This window comes from Eptesicus fuscus, chromosome 20, assembly GCF_027574615.1.
Source record: "Eptesicus fuscus isolate TK198812 chromosome 20, DD_ASM_mEF_20220401, whole genome shotgun sequence".
Taxonomy (NCBI): Eukaryota; Metazoa; Chordata; class Mammalia; order Chiroptera; family Vespertilionidae; genus Eptesicus; species Eptesicus fuscus.
The window spans coordinates 11,569,876-11,591,263 of record NC_072492.1 but is presented as its reverse complement, the minus strand read 5'-3'; the positions used below and the strand labels follow the sequence as shown (position 1 = coordinate 11,591,263).

Below are 21,388 nucleotides of genomic sequence, written 5' to 3'. Positions count from 1 at the left end.
TTGGGTATTCACCCCCGACCCCGACTGCCGTGTGACCTCATAGTACTGTAGAGTGGGGAGAAAGTATCACCAGCAGAGAAGCAGGCTGATGTATGGACTGATTCTGGAAGTAGGGATGAAACAAACTCTATTTTTCTAGGCAAAAGTGATCCCTAAACGGTGTGTGTAGAAAGGCCAGATTCAGTTACTGCATAGGATGGGAATGTGAGCCAATCTATTTGCATAAGACAGGATAGAGTGACCCAAAAACTGGAGGAAATGGGGGGCCAGCATATGGCAGATACTAGTCCAGAGCACGGAGGATGTAGGCAGGAGTGGGCTTAGAAGATAAGGGAAAGGGCATCCAGTACAGATCAGACACTTCCGTGAGGTCTGGAGTCTGGAAGGCAGGACTAGAATCCCTTTTATCCTCACCAATAACCAACATCCAAAGCCATTTTTGAGGGTTTGGCTCAAGAAAGCAGATTCAATTGCCCTGGCTTAACCCAGCCAGCAGTCATGTTCACTGTGAGCCAAAAGCTTACAATGACTTAGACCAAGAAGATCTAGATCAGGGACCTACAAGGGGCTTCCTCTGGTTGCTGGGTGGGTGACGAAGCCTGAGCCCTGAATCATCTTTCTAACGTGTACAAAGGCCCTCGCCAGCACTGGCCCACTCCTGTCCCCAGGTTCCCTCCCCTGAGGGCCGTGAAGGACCAGGAAATAGCTGGGGTTGAGTGGGGTTAAGACAAGAGGGAAGAAGAAAGGAGTGGAACTTTGTGCCTAATAAAAACTGCTCACACATAATTTTTTACAATTCTGGTAGAGGAAGCAGGCACCACGGTCAGTAAGATGAGGCCATTATAAATATTTACCTGGAATATAGTGAGGGGGAAAGGCTGCATTCACCTGGAAAGGGCAAAGTTCGTGAGAACGGTCCATGTATCCTGGGCGCCTATGTGACTCCATCCTGCACCCTAATACCCGGACCCCTACCACTTCCTGCCCCCATTATGAAGGTCGGACAAAAGGAGGCTCTCACTGCCTGCCTCAGTAGGCCTCCTTCAATATCTGGTGTAACTGGGACCCTAATGCCAGGATGCTTGAAACCAGGTTCAGGGAGAGGCAAGGGAGCAAGTCTTTGAGCTGTTACTTTTCCAGCTTCTAGGCAGCCTGGCAACCTCTGGTCATTTATTGAAGGACTGGGCTCAAATGCGGTAGAAATCAGGAACTGAAGACTTATGGGACCATAACGGGTCTAGCAGCCCAGCGAAGCCTCCCAGGCTGGCCTTCCCAGGGTCCCTGTTCAGAAAGAGGGAAACTTTCCCCTCCGGAAAGGGAAAAGCCGACTCACCCCCTCTATCAACTAGCTCTCCAGAAGGCCTGGAGGCCTCGGGGAGTGTCCTCATCCTTGCTCCCTGCAACCTGGAGGCTCTTGGCCCCAGGCCTCGCCAGGAGGTTCAGAGAAGCTCTGCCGCATCCGTTCTCTCGGCCTCACCCGGGTGGGCGAAGGGCCCTTTATCTTCCCACGGCAGCTGGAACCAGTAGGCGCTGCCCTTCCCTTCTGCTGGGCAGCTGGCAGGTTGGGGCTCGTCTGGGGCGGAGACTTGGGAGCGCCTGAAAGCAGTGAGGAGGGCGGGGACCCAGACCCATCTTTCAAGGCCCGAACTGCCTCAGGGCATCTAGACTCACACCGGCGGCCCTGAGCGGCTCCCCCTCGCCATGGGCCGCTACCGCATCTGCGTGGCCACCGGGGCCTGGCTCTTCTCCGGGTCGTTCAACCGCGTGCAGCTGTGGCTGGTCGGGGAGCGCGGGGAGGCGGAGCTGGAGCTGCAGCTGCGGCCGGTGCGGGGCCAGGTCAGCGCGGGTAGCTGGGACCCCCATCCCCCGCCGGGCTCAGGGCAGGAGGCCGGGGGCGAGTAACAGCGCGAACGCGCCCATTGGGACTTGCAGGAGTTGGGACGCCTGCCCCTAAGCGGGGAGAGGGTCGGGCTGGGCTCAACCCCTTTCTCCCTCCCCCACCGACCGTGGTCCTCGCAGCCTCCACTACTTTCCCAGTTGACCCCAGGCCAGTGTCCTGGGATGAATGGTCAAAGGGAAGGTCCTCCGAGGGCGCGGGCGCGGTGAGAGCTGTGAGTGGACGGGTAGGTGATGATGCTCAGCGTTCAATTCAAGTCGCTCAGGGCCTCGCCCCGCCTTCCAGGTCTTCCCGGTGAGATGGGCGTCTGAGACCCACCGCACAGGTGTTGGGAGGAGGCAATGCTGTCCCTGGAGGCCTTGTCCCCGGACTCCACAGAGGACCCGCACCCTCAGTTAAACGTCCTCTCCCAGGTCCCCGCTACTAGTTCTCACCGGGTTTTGGTCCCCACAGGTGGAGGAGTTTGAGCAGGACGTTCCCCAGGACTTGGGGCCACTGCAGTTCGTGAAGTTGCGCAAACACCACTCCCTGGTGGACAACGCCTGGTTCTGCGACCGCATCACCGTGCAGGGCCCAGGAGCCTCAGAGGAGGCCGCCTTCCCCTGCTACCGCTGGGTGCAGGGCGACGGCCTGCTGACCCTGCCCGAGGGCACCGGTGAGGGGCCGCCTCAGAAGAGGGTGCAGGGTTAGGGAGTAGTGGGAGAGGAGGATGGGGAGGAGGGAGGATTGCACTGAGGATGGTGCTAGAGGTTTGAAAAAGTGCGTGCTCAGTAGGTTAAGGTTGACCAAGGCAGGCAATGAGGGGAAATGTACACATAAAATTAAAAAGTGGAAATGGGCCTGGACAGGGAAATGAGTGATGTGTGTAGATCCCACCCCCAAGAATGTGAGCAGAGGGAATGGGAGGTGCAGCCATGCTGGGAAACAGAGGAGCCAAAGTAAAGGGGGAAGGAGATCTCCGTGGGACTGGGAGCAATTTGGGACAAGGACAGGTAAGGCTAGCACAGGGGACCTCTGAGAGGAGGCAGGGAAGGGAAGCAATAAATGATACGACATGAAGAGCTGGTTTGGCTGTGACAACATGGAAAGACACCTGTGAGGGCAGGGAGCACACTGATGTGTTGGAATGAATGAGGACAGCAAATATTGAATTACTGTGGGAAATAAGAGACAGGAACACAGAGACAAATGGGGCGAGAACAGGTAAGGCTGCAAACATTACATATCTGATGTTGACACAGGTGAGTGTAAGTACTGATAAGAGCAGGAAGAAGTCAGTAAACACGGACTTCCATAGCAAGTCTAGGAAAGGTGAAGTCAGCTAAAGAAAGCAAACCGCTTTTGAGAACAGCTGGAGGTGTGGCAGGTGAGATGCAAGAAGTGAAAATTCACCAAAGCCATATGTCGTAGAAAACAGGTGTGGGCATAGGGGTGACTAAAATTTTATCACCTGGCCCTAGCCAGTTTGGCTCAGTGGATAGACCCTTGACCGGAATCGGCCTTCGGACCTACGGATCTGGGGTTCAATTCCAGTCAAGGGCACAGACCTTGGTTGCAGGCTCCTCCTCGGACCAGGTCCTGGTCGGGACTTATGCAGGAGGCAACCAATCAATTTGTTTCTTTTATATCGATGTTTCTCTCTGTCTTTCCCTCTCTCTTCCACTCTCCTTGAAAATCAATGAAAAAATATCCTCAGGTGAGGATTAAAAAAAAAAAAAAAGATTTTGTCACCTTAATTCAGGTGATTTATCCAACCATAGATAATGATGAAATAGGATCAGGTAGGGAAAGATGAATTAAAGGAAAAGAAAATGGTGGCAAACATGACACTTTGGCCTCAAGGCAAGAGATGAGGGCTGAGATAAGTGAGACCAGGAGTGCAAAGTTGGGATAAATGTGTCTGGGGACTCAATGAACTGAGGCACAGCCAGGGATAAAAGCAACAGAGCACAACTGAGCACAAGGACTACGATACGAAAAGGACGGTGAGGACAAACAGCACAGGACCACACAAAACTGTGTGGCCAATTGTCTTCATGTCTCCCCAGCTCGCCTGGCAGGAGACAATGCATCGGATGTGTTCCAGAAACATCGAGAGAAGGAACTGAAGGAAAGACAACAAATATACTGGTGACCACCCACCCATATTAGACCCAAGTTTCACCCCCCATCCCCTGACCCTGCCCACATCACTGACCTGAACCCTGTCTCCATGTCCTAGCTGGGCCACCTGGAAGGAAGGGTTACCCCTGACAATAGCTGCCGGCAGTGAGGATGATCTACCTCCAAATACGAGATTCCATGAGGAGAAGAGGCTGGACTTTGAGTGGACACTGAAGGCTGGGTGAGGAAAAGCCTGGAGCTCAGAGTAGAGTAAGGGCTGGGAGACCCAAGAATGGTGGTAAATAGTGAGGGGCTGAGGAATCAGCAAATGGGTTCATGCCTCAATGCCTGTCCTAGGGCACTGGAGATGGCCCTCAAGCGTGTTTACACCCTCCTGAGCTCCTGGAATCATCTGGAGGATTTTGATCAGATCTTCTGGGGCCAGAAGAGCAATCTGGCTGGTCAGTGGTTCCCCCAGGTGTCTATAAACCTGTGATGGCCCCTTTTGATGACCCAACCTTCATACTCCATAGTCCCCAATAAGGCCTTGCCAGGTGAGACATCATCTCAGAGAGGGGCTGGATACAGGGCAGTCATATGCCTGAATCCCTGGGGTAGAGCCTGAGGAGGGTTGTGGTGAATATCCTCCTCCTCTTAGGGTGGTAAACCCACAATACAGTATACAGATGATGTATTATAGAATTATACACCTGAAACTTACATAATTTTATTAACCAATGTCACCCCAATAAATTCAATTTTTTAAAAAAAGAATATCCTCCTCTTAACCTCCACCCTGACCCCACAGAGAAGGTTCACCAACGCTGGCAAGATGATGAGCTTTTTGGCTACCAGTTCCTCAATGGCGCCAACCCCATGCTGTTGAGACGCTCCACCTCTCTGCCCCCCAGGCTGGTGCTGCCCTCAGGGATGGAGGAGCTTCGGGCCCAGTTGGAGAAAGAACTCCAGGTACACCCTCCCACCCTACATTGTTCTCTCCTTGTCTGTGTGGGGAGCAGTGGTGAAGAGGAGGAACCAAAAGTGAGTCTGGGAAGGGAGGCTGTGGTAACCCTTGTCCTTGGGTGAAGAGTCCTGTGCTGGAAAACAACCAAGAGAGGATAAAACATGTAGGGGAAACTATGAGGAACTCCCAGCATGGACGTGCAAGGTGCATGCAGGTGGAGCCAGAGATGTTAACTGGGACAAACACATTCCCAGTGTTCACGGGCAACAAGAAAGGTGAAGAATGCACTGTCAGCCCAGCGGTGTGGCTCAGTGGTTGAGCATTGACCTATGAACCAGGAGGATAGGGTTCAATTCCCGGTCACGGCACATGCCCAGATTGCAGGCTTGCTCCCCAGTAGGGGGCATGCAGGAAGCAACCAATCAATGATTCTCATCATTGATGTTTCTCTCTCTCCCTCTCCCTTCTTCTCTGAAATCAATAAACATATATTAAAAAAAAAAAAAAAAAAAAAAAGAATGCACTGCCAGGTGGGGAGAATTGAGGTTTCTGGGAGGAGGAAAGCTGGATACAAAAAAGATGAGCTGGGTTTAAGGCAGACGAACAAAGCAGGATGTGAGCATGTCCATGTGCCTGTGTCTGGATTCCGTGGCAATGGTAGTCAGGGAACCTCTGTGGATCACTTGGCAGAGGAGGGGAGATTTGGACAGCGAGTGAAACAGTGTTTGCTGAGCTGATGGGCACCCAACACAGGGAGCAGAGCGCTGGGGGATGGTGGGGAAGGGGCACAGCCATCTTGACAATGGGAGAGTTTGCAATGCCTACAATGCAAACTGGACTGAGAGGCCAGGTTCTAAACCCACACCTGCTACCACAAAGCCTGCACAAGCCATCAATCCACACGAGGTGCTTTCTTCATTTATTTGAAATGAGAGGAATTGGACAAAATGCTCTGGTTCTGCCAACAGGGCTCTGGTACTAAAATAGGATAATGGCAAGATACTAGATGAATGTCTTTAATTTTTAATTAAATTTATTGGAGTGATCTTGGTTAATAAGATTAAGTATCTTTAAATATCTCCCCCAACCTTTGCCCTGTCCTTGTAGATTTTGAATTTTAACCATGGATATGTTCGGCTTTTCCCCAGAAGGGTTCCCTGTTTGAAGCTGACTTCATCCTTCTGGATGGAATTCCAGCCAATGTGATCCGAGAAGAGCAGCAGTACCTGGCTGCCCCCCTTGTCATGCTGAAGATGGAGCCCAGTGGGAAGCTGCTGCCCATGGTCATCCAGGTGAGGCACCTGGGGCGTCCGCCTCCCAACACTGCTCTCTGTTCACCCAACCTCTGCTCCCAGGGACCCAGCCCCCTGGCTCTTGGCTCCCAAATGCCATCCTCACACGGTGAGACGTGTCCTCATGTCAGTCTTTGCTTACAGCCTGGTTTTCCCTGACTCATGCAACTGGAAGTACCTGTTCAAGAGTCATAATGGCCTCTTGGAGTTCTCACCCTGTACTCAGTGGTTCTCAAACTTGAGTGTGCGTTAGAACCACCTGAAGGCTAGTTAAAACACAGGTTCTGGGTCCACCACCAGATTTCTGACTCAGTAGATCACGGGTGGGGACTGAGAATTTGCCTGGCTAACAAGTTCCAAAGTGATGCTGATGCTGCTGGTTTGGGAACACACTCTGAGAACCACTACTTACTCTCTCAGTAGCCTTGACTCTAAATACACATTGTTTCCTGAATATCTTTTCTCCCAAAGTTCTCAGCAGTCAGCAAATACTGTCAATTTTCTCACACATCCGGTGTCTCCTTTACAATCCCCCTCACCCCCACCCTAACTCAGAACCTCACCACATTTCTCCCAAACCACTGTTAGAATCTCCTTACTGGGCTCCTGCTTCTGACTCTCCTGCATTCAACCTGACCCTCACGGCTCAGCACTCATATGGCCGCACAGCCAGTGAGAGGCAGGGTGGAAGGGTCCTCGTTCCTCCTACTAGATTATAACTTCCTGGAAAAGAATAACCTTACTCAGTCCTCTCTGTTTCCCCCGGAATGGTGACCATAATGTCATTCATAAAGTAGAAGTTCAATAAATGTTCCATTTCTTTTCCCCAGATCCAGCCTCCCAACCCCAGCTCCCCGACCCCATCACTGTTCCTGCCTTCAGATCCTCCACTTGCCTGGCTCCTGGCAAAGTCCTGGGTTCGAAATTCAGATTTCCAACTGCACCAGCTCAAATATCACTTGCTGAACACTCATCTGCTGGCTGAAGTCATCGCTGTCGCCACCATGAGGTGTCTCCCAGGACTGCACCCTGTCTTCAAGGTAAATCCTCTACCTTGCTCAGACCCAAGAGAAGAAATGGCCAATATCAAATGATACTGCAGCCGCAAAAAATGTTTATATCCATTTGTGAAAGAAAGGGAAGACTCTGTCAATATTTTAAGACTTGCATTTTAATTGCATCAAGTCACTTAATGTTTCTTCAGGACATGTTATAAGGGAACCCTCTGAAATTCCAGAGACCTGACAATCTAGCAATGAGTCTGGAGTATTGCTGGACTGTTGTTAGTAAAACAAAACCCTTTTTCCTGTCATAGGAGATTTATTGTTTATCCAGGAAGACAAGTGATGCCCATAAGAACCAACCAGTGAACAATATCTGGAACTAGAATTTAAAATCACAAGAAAGTCTATAAACATTCTCAGCCTATTGGCAGAGAATGCCCCACCCCAACTGAGGAGTCTGCTGTAGGAATGGATCAAAAGGCAAGGAGAGCACCCAGTAGGTTACTTATACCTGCCCAGGAAATAGGTGGAGAAAGGCATGCAAGGTGGTTATAGGAATGACAAGAAAACAAATCAAAGACTTGGTGAAGGGAGGGAACAGCAGGTGCACATGCCTGTGAATAAGAGCGAAGAGAGAAAGGTCACAGGTCTAAGCTGTTGGAGACCGGGTGTAAGCTGACAGAGTCCTTGCACCCAAAGGGACCAACAAGAATTAGTCCCGTCCCACGCAGTGTTCCCTGACTTGTTTTGATCTAACTTGTTTTGATGGCACATTCCCATTGTCAGCAGATGAGCAGAATAAGAGAGACCTTTCATAGCTTATCAATAAGAGTCCACAGGATGGGTGGGTTGTAATTTTATAAGAGAGTGAGCTCAGAATCTACTGCTAGGCAACAAGGCAGCAAAATAAGGCTTGTGCTTGCTTGAAAGTATTCTCAAAATCTTTGTTGTTGTTGTTGTTAATCCTCACCTGAGGATATTTTTCCATTGATTTCTGGAGACAGTGGAAGGGGAGGGGAAAAGACAGAGAGAAACATAGATGTGAGAGAGACATATGGATTGGTTATACACACATGGGGCCGGGGATGGGGCCTACAACCGAGGTGCATGTCCTTGACTGGAATCAAACCCAGGACTCTTCAGTCCGCAGGCCGACGCTCTATCCACTGAGCCAAACTGGCTAGGGCTATTCTCAAAATCTTGATGACACTTTAGGGATAGGGAACATGGAAGAGAAGGGACAACACTGATACAAGCTTATGAGCAACTGCCAACAACAGCAAAGTCACGAGAGAAAGCCAGTTTGGAAGCAAACGCAAGTTGTTTAGTGTCAGGTCCACGGAGTTTGAAATGTTGGCAAGATATGCAAATGAGTATCTGGGTAAGGAGAACTGAACTGTGTTTCAAGCTGGGGGTTTACACCCTGACCCCAAAACCTGCCCAATAGTAGCTATGGCCTCATTAAGTCTGGGGTAAAATAGACGAGATGGAATCCAGTGTGATTAATAGAATCTTGGATTTTACTGACCGCATGGTGCTCCTCCTGCATCACAGTCTGCTGCTCACCCCCCTGTACTAGTTCATCCCTCTCCACACCTCCATCCGCTCACCAACACAGCTTCATCTCCCGGCAAACGGCTGAGCTGTTATCAGGACACACAGGAGAAGTAACCTGTAAATGTAGGCAGGCTCTGCATTCAGACTGCCAGCATCTGACCCTGAATCCTGGCCTCAGCACTGACCAGAGGCTTGCTTCAGTGTCCTCGTCTCTCAATGAGGACAACAGGAGCCCCACGCGGGTTGTTGAAGGATAAAATGACATAACAGTGTAACACAGGCTGAAAGCCAGAAAAGCCATTAGTTCTTGCCATTGCAATTATTATTTTTTTAAAATACATTTTATTGATTTTTTACAGAGAGGAAGAGAGAGGGATCGAGAGTTAGAAACATCGATGATAGAGAAACATCGATCAGCTGCCTCCTGCACACCCCTTACTGGGGATGTGCCCGCAACCAAGGTACATGCCCTTGACCGGAATCGAACCTGGGACCTTTCAGTCCACAGGCCGACGCTCTATCCACTGAGCCAAACCGGTTTCGGCAATTATTATTACTCTTATTAGGAATTGACTGTCCTCAGGTATCTTCTCTCCTCATGTGGATTTGGACTTTCTATGACACTCAGCCTCTGTCATCAACTTTCTGAAAAGTTTCAGACTGTGAGCTGCTTTGACATCTTGACACCAGAGGTATCACATTTCCTGTGTCCAGCATCAACTCAGATAAATACCAACACTACAGAAGAGCTGTTTATAAACTGAGTCGAAATGAACACAAAATAATCTGAGATAAAAAAGAAATGTACATCCTCACGTAGCCCTTTTTAATACCTGAGGAGAGCTGTTGTTTAAAAAGCTATTAAAAATAGCTGCCTAATTGGGGAGGGTGCAGCCCCCGTGTGCTTCAGTAGGTAGCTTAGAATGCCTCCTTTTATTCTGACTAAAGGTACTCACCCCCTAAAAGCCAACTGTGAGGCGACCAGAAGAGTGTGGCTTTGATAATGAGTAGAGCGGTAATTATGAGCTATGAGGATGCAAATGATAGAAATATAAAAGAAAATCAAAAGGGGCTGATTCTTTAAAATCAAACACTCACGGTGGGAATAATGAGGATAAATGACAACAGCTGAGACTTGAGGACTTCTGTGTGTACTATACCCTCTTCATACGTCACTCACCTAAGCATCACCACTGCCCCCCGAGATAAGAAACCCTATTATCACCCCCTGTTGGCAGATGAGGTGATAGATAGGGGATGAGACAGATTATTATTAGAGGGTCCATTACCTTGGACAGGGATCAAAGTGTAGATTGAAACCCAGGTCAGTCTAGCGCCAGAGCCTGACTCACAGGGGAGTAAAGAGCATGAGAATGAGTGACCAGAGAAGTAGAAGGAGACCAGCCTGCAAAGGCACTCGCAAGGAGAAAAGCATCAAGAGGACAGGAGGCCACCATGCTGAGTGCCACTCCCTGATAAAGAAGGGCCCAAGCCGAAACCGGTTTGGCTCAGTGGATAGAGCATCGGTCTGCGGACTGGAAGGTCCCAGGTTCGATTCCGGTCAAGGGCATGTACATTGGTTGCGGGCACATCTCCTGGTGGGGGATGTGCAGGAGGCAGCTGGTCGATGTCTCTCTCTCATCGATGTTTCTGGCTCTCTATCCCTCTCCCTTCCTCTCTGTGAAAAATCAATAAAATATATTTAAAAAAAAAAAAAAGAAGGGCCCAAGCATGTCCTCCATAAACCACCCCTTCAACCTTCTCCATCCAGCTCCTGATCCCACACACCCGCTACACCATGGAGATCAACACACGGGCAAGGACCCAACTCATCTCAGATGGAGGTATATTTGATAAGGTAAGGAGGTAATGGAATGTGGGGCCGCCTAACTGCTGTCACGTTCAAGATCCCAGAGCAACCTGTGTGAATGCCCTGACCCTTAAACCCAGCCTGTCCCTTTGTACTCATGTTTTTAAATGTAAGAACCTCACATCTGAACCTCCTGTACACTATGCTCTGTCTTCTTCCTCAAGGCCTCTCATCTCTTTGTCCCAGGCTGTGAGCACAGGTGGAGGGGGCCATGTGCAGTTGATGCGTCGGGCCATGGCTCAGCTGACCTACCGCTCCCTCTGTCCTCCTGACGATCTGGCTGACCGGGGCCTGCTGGGAATCCCAAGTGCCCTCTATGCCCATGATGCTTTACGGCTCTGGGAGATCATTGCTCGGTGGGTGAGAATGGGAGCTGAGAAATGACAATGAAAATGGGGCTTTGGCCTGAGGTCACCATGGGACAAAAGGAACATGAAACAAGAAGGCCCAGACAGGAGGACCAGAGGACTCAGTCCTGGGAGAGAGGAGGAACAGTGAGGAGACAGCGAGTAGGGTCTGATAAGGAAGAGACTAGGATGGGGGTAGGCAGCCTCGGCTGGGACAGCTGTGGTTGGGGAGACTGAGGTATCTGGAGAAATCAGGGTTTCTGTCAGTTTTTGTCCAACTGTGTCCATTTTATCTATCAACCATGTATGGCAATTTCTACAAGTGACCCACATTTCATTCCTTTCTAAACTAATGTCTCAAAAAGCAAGTTTTGAAAGATCTATACTCAGGCACAGTAAGAGTGTGTTGGACAGAGGCCACAGAAAAGGATTAATGGTCAGAGGCTAGAGCCTTGTACTCTCAAAGAACTCAGCTTCCTTCTCCTCTGGGCAGGTACGTGGAGGGGATTGTCCACCTCTTCTACCACGGGGATGACTTCGTGAGAGGGGACCCTGAGCTGCAGGCCTGGTGTCGGGAGATCACTGAGGTGGGGCTGTGCCAGGCCCAGGACCGAGGTGAGATCCCTCCCCAGAGAAGGAAGCTCCTCAGACACTCTGCCCAGAGCTCCTTGTCAGCCTTGCCTTCTGGGGACATGGCCCCGACCCTTCATTCCCCTCTCACCCTCCCACACATAAAGCATCTGGATCTCATTCGCACCTCCTAAGTCTCAGGACAATCCTAGAAACTCAAAGATTATCCTCCTCAAAGACCTTGACCATCAGCTTTTTTGTCCCTCCCCCTTGCCTTGTCACAGATGCCCCAACCTGTCACAGCATGGGCCTCAGTGGGTCCAGAACCACAGCCAGCGGGGAATCTGGCCAGGCCCTACTGGGGCTCACATCACTCTTCATAATGTCTATGTTCCTGCCTGAGGATACAAATGGGAAGATTTTCCCACCAAACCACACAATGACCCACTCTGGTTTTTCTCTCTTCTCCTTTTGCTACTGTCCAGCACACACAGAGGGTCCAGGCATACTGCACACTTTACCACAGTGCAAAGTCATTTCTAGGTGCAAACACAATACTGTACATGCTTTGGCTCAAACCTAAACTCAGTTCCCTGTCCCTTGGGGCTTACATTCCTTTTGCCAATCTGTCCTCCCCCCACCCCACCCCTGCTAGGATCTAGCCACTGACTTAAGATCTAGTCATTAGCTTTAGCACACCCTAATCACATTTAACTGCTGGGGAAGAAATTGCCTTTCTTGAGCTCTCCTAGTTCATCCTCCTCTCTCTAGCACGCATGGACCAACCTGGAATGCTTCAAATCGTCCTTCAGTCCCTGCTCCTCACACTTCACACCAGCATCTCTGCCTCTGTAGGACACCTCAGACATTTATTGGGGAGCCATCGTGGCCATACCCTGGAGATGCAGTGAGCAGTAAACCAACACCTGTGCTCTGGAGGGGCCTCTCCCTGTGGAATCTGAGGCTGCACCATCCCCACCCTCCCAGGACCAAACTCTCTAGGTCAGTGGTCGGCAAACTCATTAGTCAACAGAGCCAAATATCAACAGTACAACGATTGAAATTTCTTTTGAGAGCCGAAAACCGACTTCTGCACATGGGCCATGACGTTTCAATCACTCTGTACGTGCACGCCCGCACTTGGTATTTTGTGGAAGAGCCACACTCAAGGGGCCAAAGAGCTGCATGTGGCTCGTGAGCCTCTGTTTGCCAACCACTGCTCTAGGACATCTCCATACCGTTCCTTAGGTTCCACATGCCCCCAAAAGTCTCTACTTCCTCTGCCTGGCCATCTTTTCCCCAACTAGTATCAACGACATTTGGAAAATACAACCTACATGTTAACTTTAACCTCCAACTAACTGCCTCTCATTCTCTCTCCCTCAGTTCTCATAGCTGACTTTTGCCTAATTTTCCCAACAGACTTGTAGAGGAAATGTGTTAAGGTTAAAAATTGTCAAATTAGCAGTCAGGATCCCAAGTTCAAGGTCAGCCTCTGCCTTTTCCCAACTGTGTCCATTTTATCTATAAAAGGAGAGTGATTATACTTGTTTCACTTAACTGATAGGATTATTGGGTGGCCTGGGATAACTTTTGTGGAAAGCCTCTCTTGGCTGTGTCTCTAGGAATCCATGACTTCTCTTATTCCTCACCTTATAATTGGGAATAGGGGGAAGCAACCCTAAATTCTTAACCATTTTTTAAGGCAGAAGATATTTGATCACTTAACCCTTTCAGCCCCCAACCCTTCCATAATGACAATAATTATTATTTACTAAGCATTTATATCAATATTTGATAAAGTATCTTATTTAGAAGGTAAGTATCATCCACACTTTATAGGTGAAGAAACTGAGGTCAGATAAGTTAATTGGCCTAAGGTATCCAAACTAGATTGCTTGAGCCTGAACTGAAAATCAGGTCTGATGCAAATATATTTGAATAAATGAACCAACACCCATCAATTCCAATATGCAGACATCCCAAGACATCAACCTTTATTTCCCTCCTCTCATGCTGTAGCCTCTAAATCCTGTTCCTTTCCTCCCCAGGTTTCCCTGTCTCCTTCCAGTCTCTGAATCAACTCTGCCATTTCCTTACCATGTGTGTATTCACGTGCACAGCCCAGCATGGGGCCATCAATAAGGGCCAGGTATGGACAGATGAAAGCCCAGGTCCCTGAAAGCAAGTGGATACCCAAGGGAGAGATAGGGGTTCAAACTCTAAGTGCCAGGATCCTAGGTTGTACTTTCTTTCCCCAGCTGGACTGGTATGCCTGGGTCCCTAATGCCCCGTGCACAATGCGAATGCCCCCACCCACCACCAAGGAAGATGTGACAATGGCCACAGTGATGGGCTCACTCCCTGATGTCCAACAGGCCTGTCTTCAAATGACCATCACATGGCATCTGGGTCGACGCCAGCCAGACATGGTAAGTGAGGACTCTAGGGAAAGAGAAATGATGACGGAAGGGGAACAGCAGAGTGAGGGGCTAGGCTCAAGATGCTTCAGCCTTCAAACTAGAAACTGGCTGATCCTTTGTTCTTTCTTAGGTTCCTCTGGGGCATCACAAAGAAAAGTACTTCTCGGGCTCCAAGACCAAAGCTGTACTAAACCAATTCCAAACAGATCTGGAAAACTGGGAAAGGGAAATGACAGCCCGGAATGAGCAACTTGACCTTGCCTACGAATACTTAAAGCCCAGCAACATAGAGAACAGTATCACTATCTGAGCTCTATGGTGCCCCCACCTGGAGACCTTCAGCTCTCCGAAATAAATTCTCTACATCAGTATCCCACTGACCCAGAGCAGGGTGGTGGTGGTGGGGAGAGTAGGGTGCTAGGAGGGAAGGGAGGCAGCAAACCTTTTCTGTAAAAGGCCAAATAAAAATTTCATGGCTTGTAGGCCACACAGACTCTGTCACTACTCAACTCCCATTGTAGCAAATGGGACAATATGAAAATGACTGTGTTCCAATAAAACTTTATTCCTGGGCAGTGAAACATAAACTTCACATGTCACAAAATATTCTTCTGTTTTACATTTAAAAATACAAAAAAAACAAAACAAACACCCCTGTGCTTTGCTAGAGACGTGCAAGGCTGCAGGCTGAATGTGGCCCTCAGTGGCAGTGCCTGGACCAGGGTGCGTGATCTGGCCTGGGGCACTGACCCTACTTGCAAACATCCAGAGAATTCTCTCAGGGGTGGTGGGATGATTTCTTGGAGAAATGAACTACCTCAACGAATTCTCCTTTCCCAGGAGCTAGACTTCATGCTTGGTGGCCAACGTAAAAAGTCCTAATCCTGTTCTTTTGCAACTTTCCCTCCACCTCTATTCACACACCTACCCCCAAAAGTCCTGGAATAAGAAAGATGCTCCTAGGTAAGGTGACCAGATCATCCCACTTTGGGCGGGACAAAACCGATTTTTAACAGTTTGTCCCGCGTCCCACAACGTTTTAAAAAAGTCCCTATTTTTGGAAAGATTCTTTGTTAAAAATCGGGACTGTCCCGCCAAAAGCGGGACGATCTGGTCACCTTATCCTAGAACAGACTAAAATCTTTTGGCTTCCTTCCCTAAATAGTCTCAAACAAAAGAGACACGAAATTCATGTCTTAAGGCCACTTTCCCAGCCCCTTAGGACACTGGAGTCTCTACGTGTCCGAGGTTCTATGTTCTCTCACTACCCTTTTCAGAACAATATGCACAAAATAAGTGAAAAAGTACCACAAAATAATACTAACCACTGTTTGTCGTGGGTTCAAAATGACCCCTCTCGATTATGCTTTGATCACTGTCTTCACTAGACTGGATACAAGTTCAGAACAGAACTGTGTTCTTCAAACATGCATTTCCCTGAATGATTATTACAAACCAGTCTCTTACCAGTGAGGTATACAGACTTTTTCTTTGGAGTGAATGACTTACTCATATTTTTACAATCGTGTCCCCTGCCTTATTCAAAGGGCCTGTAATCCGCTTCTTTAGTTTACAGTAGGGAAGCAAAGTGACGTTTTGTGTGCTATTTCTTTCTCCAGTACCTTTAGCAGGACCACGCACCTTCACAACCTCCCCGCAGTCTACTTTCCCTAGGCTTTTCCCGACGCCCATGTTTTTCCTGGGTTTGGCATCCAAAACCACGCAGCATTCCATGTTTGGTAACAAACGTCACTCAAGGATCCCCAATGCCAAGAACGCTCCGCAATTTTAAAGCCGTCTGGCCACAACAGTACGCTCGACCTCAGGAAGGGTCTCCTATTTCCTTGCACTGTGTCAGGATCTCTATTTTTAAAGGTGGGGATGAGCGGAGACACAGGCGCTCTCTCTCGGCGTGAATGTCTCTGTCCCACCACAGACAGATACCACCCGAAAGTACGGCATCTGAGGGGGAAAGTCCGTTCCAGTCCGCGGCTGCTCAGAGCCCACCTCCAAGGTTACCAGGAGCTCCGCGACCTAGACGCTTTCCCCAAAAACCAGCTGCTGGGGGCTCCTCGTCACGTGACCTGCCAAACTGGATCACGTGATGCTCCGGCTCTGTCCATTCCAACCTGGAGGGGGGGAACCAAGAAACTTTAGGCACTTGCTCTTCCAATACTCGCGCCCCGGATACATGGGTCAATAAGGGGCTCCGCGGGGGGCTGTTTTAGTTTCAGACGCCGCCTTTTACCACCAGTGCCTGGAGAAGAGCCAGAGTCGCGCGGTGTCCTCCGCCCGGCGCCCCCCCCACCGCGCGAAGGTTGGGCCCGAGGCCCCGCCCCTCGGCCGACCTCCAGCCTGCTGTCCGCGGCGCGAGCCCCCGAGTTCAGCCGGCTCTCTCCGCTGCGGCCCATCGGGGATTCCTTTCACCGCCTTTCCACTCGGCCCAGATCTAGGCGACCCCCGACTTCCATCTTCATGGTGTCGCTTCTGTGCTGTGGGCCCAAGCTGGCCGCCTGCGGCATCGTCCTCAGCGCCTGGGGAGTGATCATGTTGGTGAGGGGCTGGCCTGCGAGGACTGGAGCGGACCTGGGGGCCGGGTGGCGGAGGGCTGGGAGGCTAGGAGACTCCCGGCCTTAAAAGCAGCAGCAGGCAGGGGGGGAGGGGGGGGGATTCGTCTTTGACGAACAAGGCAGAACTGAGATTGAGAAATAGGGAACTAGAGTGGGGCGGGCCATGGCGGAGAGAGCTGGAGCTTGAAATGGGAGCCCGGGCTGGTAAATTTGGTAAGAGGAAGCAGCGCTGGGTTCCTGAGAGATGCTTAAACTGAATTTTGTTGCCGAAATGTGTAGCTGGGGCCTTGTGCGCCCAGGACTCTACCCCCCCCCCCCCCCACTCCAGGAAGAAATAATAAATGCTGATCCCCCCTGATCCCTTCTGCCCTGTCCCGTGATAATGACGCCTCTGAAGAGGGGAATAATCCGGGGGTTCCTGGGTTACTCACTCTTTCTGCCCTTTCCCCAGCCAAGTCGTCTCTGTCCCTCACCACTTCAAGCCCTGTTCCAGGTGACTGAGTACGAATCTAGCAACAGCTACCTCTGTTCCCGGTGCCTTCTGTTAATCCCCAGACCCAGGTGTTGTGGCAACATTAGAAGTGGAAGGTGTTTAGGGAGTGACCAGCGCAGATGCCCGAAGTCAAAACCTACCCATTCCGTTTCAGATAATGCTGGGAATCTTCTTTAACGTCCATTCCGCTGTGCTGATTGAGGACGTTCCCTTCACGGAGAAAGATTTTGAGTAAGTGTCAAGTGGGAGAGGCTGGGGGGACGGGGGAGGTGGCCGAGCCTGTGGTCAGAATTCTGGGCGGGGAATTTCAGGAGGCTGGATGCTTGGGGCCCAGCGGCTAGGACACTGGGTGCGGAGACCTGCTCTCGAGCACACAGTTTGTATTGGTCTTGGTTGTCAGACCTCAGCAGCCATCCTAAACCCACCACTTCAGTTGTGGCTTCTTTACGTATTTTACTTAACTTTCCTGTGCCTCCGTCTCCCTCTGCAAATGGATGCAGTAGTAGAACTCACCCCATAGGGTGAGGAAGATTGAATAAGATAACGCACGTAAAAGCAGTTAGAACTAGCCCATAGTGAGTACTCTGTAATTGTTGGCTGCTGTTGATGTTTCTGACACTTCTCTGCCTAATCCCCTCCCCTAGGAATGGCCCCCAGAACATATACGATCTTTACGAGCAAGTCAGCTACAACTGCTTCATCGCTGCGGGCCTTTACCTCCTCCTCGGAGGCTTCTCTTTCTGCCAAGTTCGGCTCAATAAGCGCAAGGAATACATGGTGCGCTAGAGCACGGCCGCACTGACCCTCTGCAGTCCCCTCTTCTATTTAAAGACTCTCCCCGCCGCCTACTGACCCTCATTCTGGGGCCCAGCCCCAGTGGAGGGAGGCTGGGGCTGGCTGTCACTGTCCCTCCAGCCCCCTCGCCTTTTCCCAAAATACAATAAAGAGAAGCTGCTCGCTGAAGCCTGGAGTCTGTGCTTGGGTTGGGAGAGGCGGGCACTGGGGGCTGGACGTCGGCCTCCGAGTAGGCAGTCCCTACCCCTCGACGGAAGTGTAGTGGAGCCGGACCGGAAGGGAGGCGGTCTCTTCCACTCCCCCCTCCGCGCGCCGAGGCGGCCTAAGTAACCTGCTGGTGAGGCACTGAGCGGCCGAGTTCGAGCCAATCAGGTGCGGGGAGGGGCGGGACTTCCTGCGCGGGTCGGCGCGTCGGATCGGCTGGCTCTCGGTGGTCCCGGCTCCCTGGCGGCGGCGGCGGCGGCGGCGTCTCCGTGCCGGAGGCGCACGGACCATGACGTCAGCGTCCACAAAGGTTCGACCTCCCTTGCGGACAGCGCTCCCTGGCGGCCACGGGATGTCCCCGCCCGTCCCCCGCCAGTTCGCTCGCGACTCTTCCGCCTGGGATGGGGTTTGGGCGGCGGGAGGCAGGCGGGAATCGAGCCCGGGGTGGGGCTAGGGGTCTGGGCGGGACGGCGCGGGGCTGTGCCGCGGCCCCCCGTAATGCTGCCCCACCCGCAGGTCGGAGAGATCTTCTCCGCGGCGGGGGCCGCCTTCACGAAGCTCGGGGAGCTGACGATGCAGCTGCATCCCGTGGCCGACTCTTCCCCCGCGGGGTACGTGAGCCCGGCCTGGGTCGTGGTCGCTGAGTGCGGACGCCTGGACTCGTCACTGACACGGACACTGGGGCAGGGACAGATGTTAGCTTTATAGGCCTTTGTGCCTGGGATAAGTGCTTGAATGAATGACAGGTAGAACCACAGACGAGGCTCTTAACCCGAACCCACAGACCATAGACCACCTGCACTACCCACCCACCCCACGTCTTGGGGGATTCCCTCAGATTGCTGCAGGCTGTGTTCAGGTGTTCTGTAAGACACCCCCCCCCCCTACTTTTTGAATTGGTTTCAGTGGGCAGTTTACAGCAGCTATTTCACGATAACGGGGAATAGGCTTTCTTGTGATGTGGCGGTTGTTGCAGTATGTGTTTGGGGGTCCCCGGGGTTCCCGAGGTATCTTAAGAGCTCTTGTTTCTTTCTTTTTTTTTTTTAAGGAGGACCTCTTTATGGATCTATGGGAGGGGCTCCAGGGATGGTGGGGGGAGGCTGGTTGCTGTGGAATGCATAGCCTGGGAGCTGTCTCCACACCCCTCCTCCTCCCACTTTCGCTGTTCCCCTCTCCCCTCTGACAGTGCCAAGTGGACGGAGACGGAGATAGAGATGCTGAGGGCTGCTGTGAAGCGGTTTGGGGACGATCTTAATCACATCAGCTGTGTCATCAAGGAACGGACAGTGTGAGGGAGGGGTGGCTGGTAGAGAAAGAGGGGGGTGGGCAGATTTCTTCCTCCATACCCATTGTTCCATCTTCCTCAGGACTCCTAGCTCAACATCTTTCCTGCTTTGCTGCTAGTTTTTAGTTTTGTTAGCATCCCCTTGAGGACTGAAAGATAAAAGAATTGTCACAATTGGTCAGAAGTTACTCAAATGCTACTGTAATCAGGACCTTCCCAGAATTTGGTTTTAGATTGCCTTCGATACCCAGTAATTTGGTAATGGGAGTTGCCTGATTATTTGTACAGATCTTTTGAGACTCTTGCTGTGTTTCCAGGGATACTGTGATTCTGAACTAGTTTATCAGAATCTACCTGTAGGTCACTGAGACTTACCTGTTTGCCTTCACATCCATACTTCTCTCCCAAAAGAGAATTAGGACATGGGCCTTCCCACTACTCAGATCAGGAAATTCACTCATTATACCCATCTACCCTGAGTGAGTGAAAAGCTTCAGGAAAATGAGACCCTACCAAAGGATTGGGGCCCTAACTTGGATTCTGATCCAGATTCTGAAGGGGCTCCCCAGTATTCCTCCAGAGTGGCCCATTATCCCTGCCCCACCCCTCCCTCCTTCCCTCGGCCTCTCTGATGATGACTCCCTAACCTGCTCTCTTCTCTTCAGGGCTCAGATAAAGGCCACAGTGAAGCGCAAAGTATATGAAGACTCTGGTATCCCCCTTCCATCCGAGTCACCCAAGAAAGGGCTGAAGAAGGTGGCATCTGGTGTCTTGTCGCCTCCTCCAGCTGCCCCTCCACCAAGCAGCTCCAGTGTCCCCGAGGCTGGGGGTCCCCCCATAAAGAAACAGAAGGCTGGTGAGGGCTGTGGAGTTGCTGCCTAGGGGTTAAAATCCCATCTGAGGTTCAGTGAGAGCATTGGGCTTGGGTCAAAGGACAGATCTCTTCCTCTCCCAGTGAAGGTTCCCAGAGAGCGGCTGGGGTGGGGGTAGGAGGGAGAGTCAGGGAACCTGGAACCTAGCTTATGCCCCCTCCCAGATGTGACACTCAGTGCTCTGAACGACTCCGACGCCAACAGTGACCTGGTGGATATTGAAGGGCTAGGAGAAACTCCTCCATCCAAGAAACTCAACTTCGACCAGGGTAGGAGTCCTTCTCCTCCCACACCAGCTGAAGGGGTCGGGGAGGAAGTGTCCCGTGAATAGTAGGGGAGGGTCTTAGCAGGAGTCCCCTCCCTTATACAGGGGCTTTGGAAGAGAAGGTTCTCTCATACACAGCGCAGGTGATTGGATCAGTAAAGAGCTGGGAGCTCTGGGGAGGCAGGAATTGACTTGGAGGCATACTTGGGGCTCGCTCCATCTCGGCCATTTTACTTCCTGTTCCAGACAGCCTGACCCTGGATTCTGGCCTTCTCGTGACCTCTGCTGATCCTCCTCTGCTGTCTCGCTGAGCCTTCCACCTCTGACCCCTCTCACTGTTTACCCTGGACCTGTGGATCGCCTGGGACTCCGAGCAAGGCCTGCATGAGAGGGGGTCAAAAGACTGCTGGGGCTGCCCCCTTGTTGTTCCTGTATAAGCATCTGCCCCAACCCCTTTGATGTGCATCTGATGGACATTTTTATACAGAAAATAATAAAGAGACTTCGCTCTCAGCTTGGTTCCTTCACTTGACATTATTGAAGTACAAGGGACCATTCCCTCTCTCCTTAGCTCCCGGGGGCTTGGCCCCTCCTGGGCAGCTCTCACTACCCTGCCTGGAGCAGCTCAGCCAATATTGGCAGACTCTTCCCAGTGCCAATATTTCTGTGCTGCTAGAGCCAGGGGAGCAGGGTGTGGGGAACAAAGACTCCACTTTGCTCTCTGAAGGCAGAACTTACTCCCAGGGTCCCGAGCAGTCAGTACTCCTGAGACGGCCCGGGGAGTTTAGAGGGGCTGTTTCCCTTGCTTTCATACCTCCCTTCCCCGGATCCCCACCCCCAACCTCGCAAGAAGGCCCCAGATGTCTGTGTCGCTTCT

At 51.3% G+C, this 21,388-nt stretch overlaps 3 protein-coding genes across 6 annotated transcripts; all 3 read left to right on the top strand.

Annotated features, from left to right (window-relative positions):
• The first annotated feature begins 1,661 nt into the window (after positions 1-1,661).
• ALOX12 (arachidonate 12-lipoxygenase, 12S type) lies at positions 1,662-14,607 on the top strand. The gene is made up of 14 exons (XM_054709143.1): positions 1,662-1,836; positions 2,351-2,552; positions 3,946-4,027; positions 4,119-4,241; positions 4,358-4,461; positions 4,809-4,969; positions 6,113-6,256; positions 7,087-7,296; positions 10,589-10,675; positions 10,874-11,043; positions 11,528-11,649; positions 13,656-13,756; positions 13,866-14,036; positions 14,158-14,607. The coding sequence occupies exons 1-14, from the start codon at positions 1,702-1,704 to the stop codon at positions 14,335-14,337; spliced, it is 1,992 nt and encodes a 663-aa protein (XP_054565118.1). The 5' UTR covers positions 1,662-1,701; the 3' UTR covers positions 14,338-14,607.
• A 1,784-nt stretch (positions 14,608-16,391) lies between these two features.
• On the top strand, positions 16,392-18,053 carry RNASEK (ribonuclease K). Its single transcript, XM_008153569.3, has 3 exons — positions 16,392-16,580; positions 17,245-17,321; positions 17,735-18,053. The coding sequence occupies exons 1-3, from the start codon at positions 16,503-16,505 to the stop codon at positions 17,874-17,876; spliced, it is 297 nt and encodes a 98-aa protein (XP_008151791.1). The 5' UTR covers positions 16,392-16,502; the 3' UTR covers positions 17,877-18,053.
• Positions 18,054-18,119: 66 nt separating this feature from the next.
• On the top strand, positions 18,120-21,024 carry C20H17orf49 (chromosome 20 C17orf49 homolog). Of its 4 annotated transcripts, none has more exons than XM_008153567.3 (6): positions 18,120-18,399; positions 18,606-18,700; positions 19,276-19,377; positions 20,040-20,230; positions 20,411-20,515; positions 20,762-21,024. In XM_008153567.3, the coding sequence occupies exons 1-6, from the start codon at positions 18,379-18,381 to the stop codon at positions 20,764-20,766; spliced, it is 519 nt and encodes a 172-aa protein (XP_008151789.1). In that variant the 5' UTR covers positions 18,120-18,378; the 3' UTR covers positions 20,767-21,024. The 4 variants fall into 4 exon arrangements, with proteins under 4 accessions (XP_008151789.1, XP_008151788.1, XP_027984247.1 ...); XM_008153566.3 differs by having other exon boundaries at positions 20,758-21,024; XM_028128446.2 differs by lacking the exon at positions 19,276-19,377 and having other exon boundaries at positions 20,758-21,024.
• Positions 21,025-21,388: the final 364 nt, after the last annotated feature.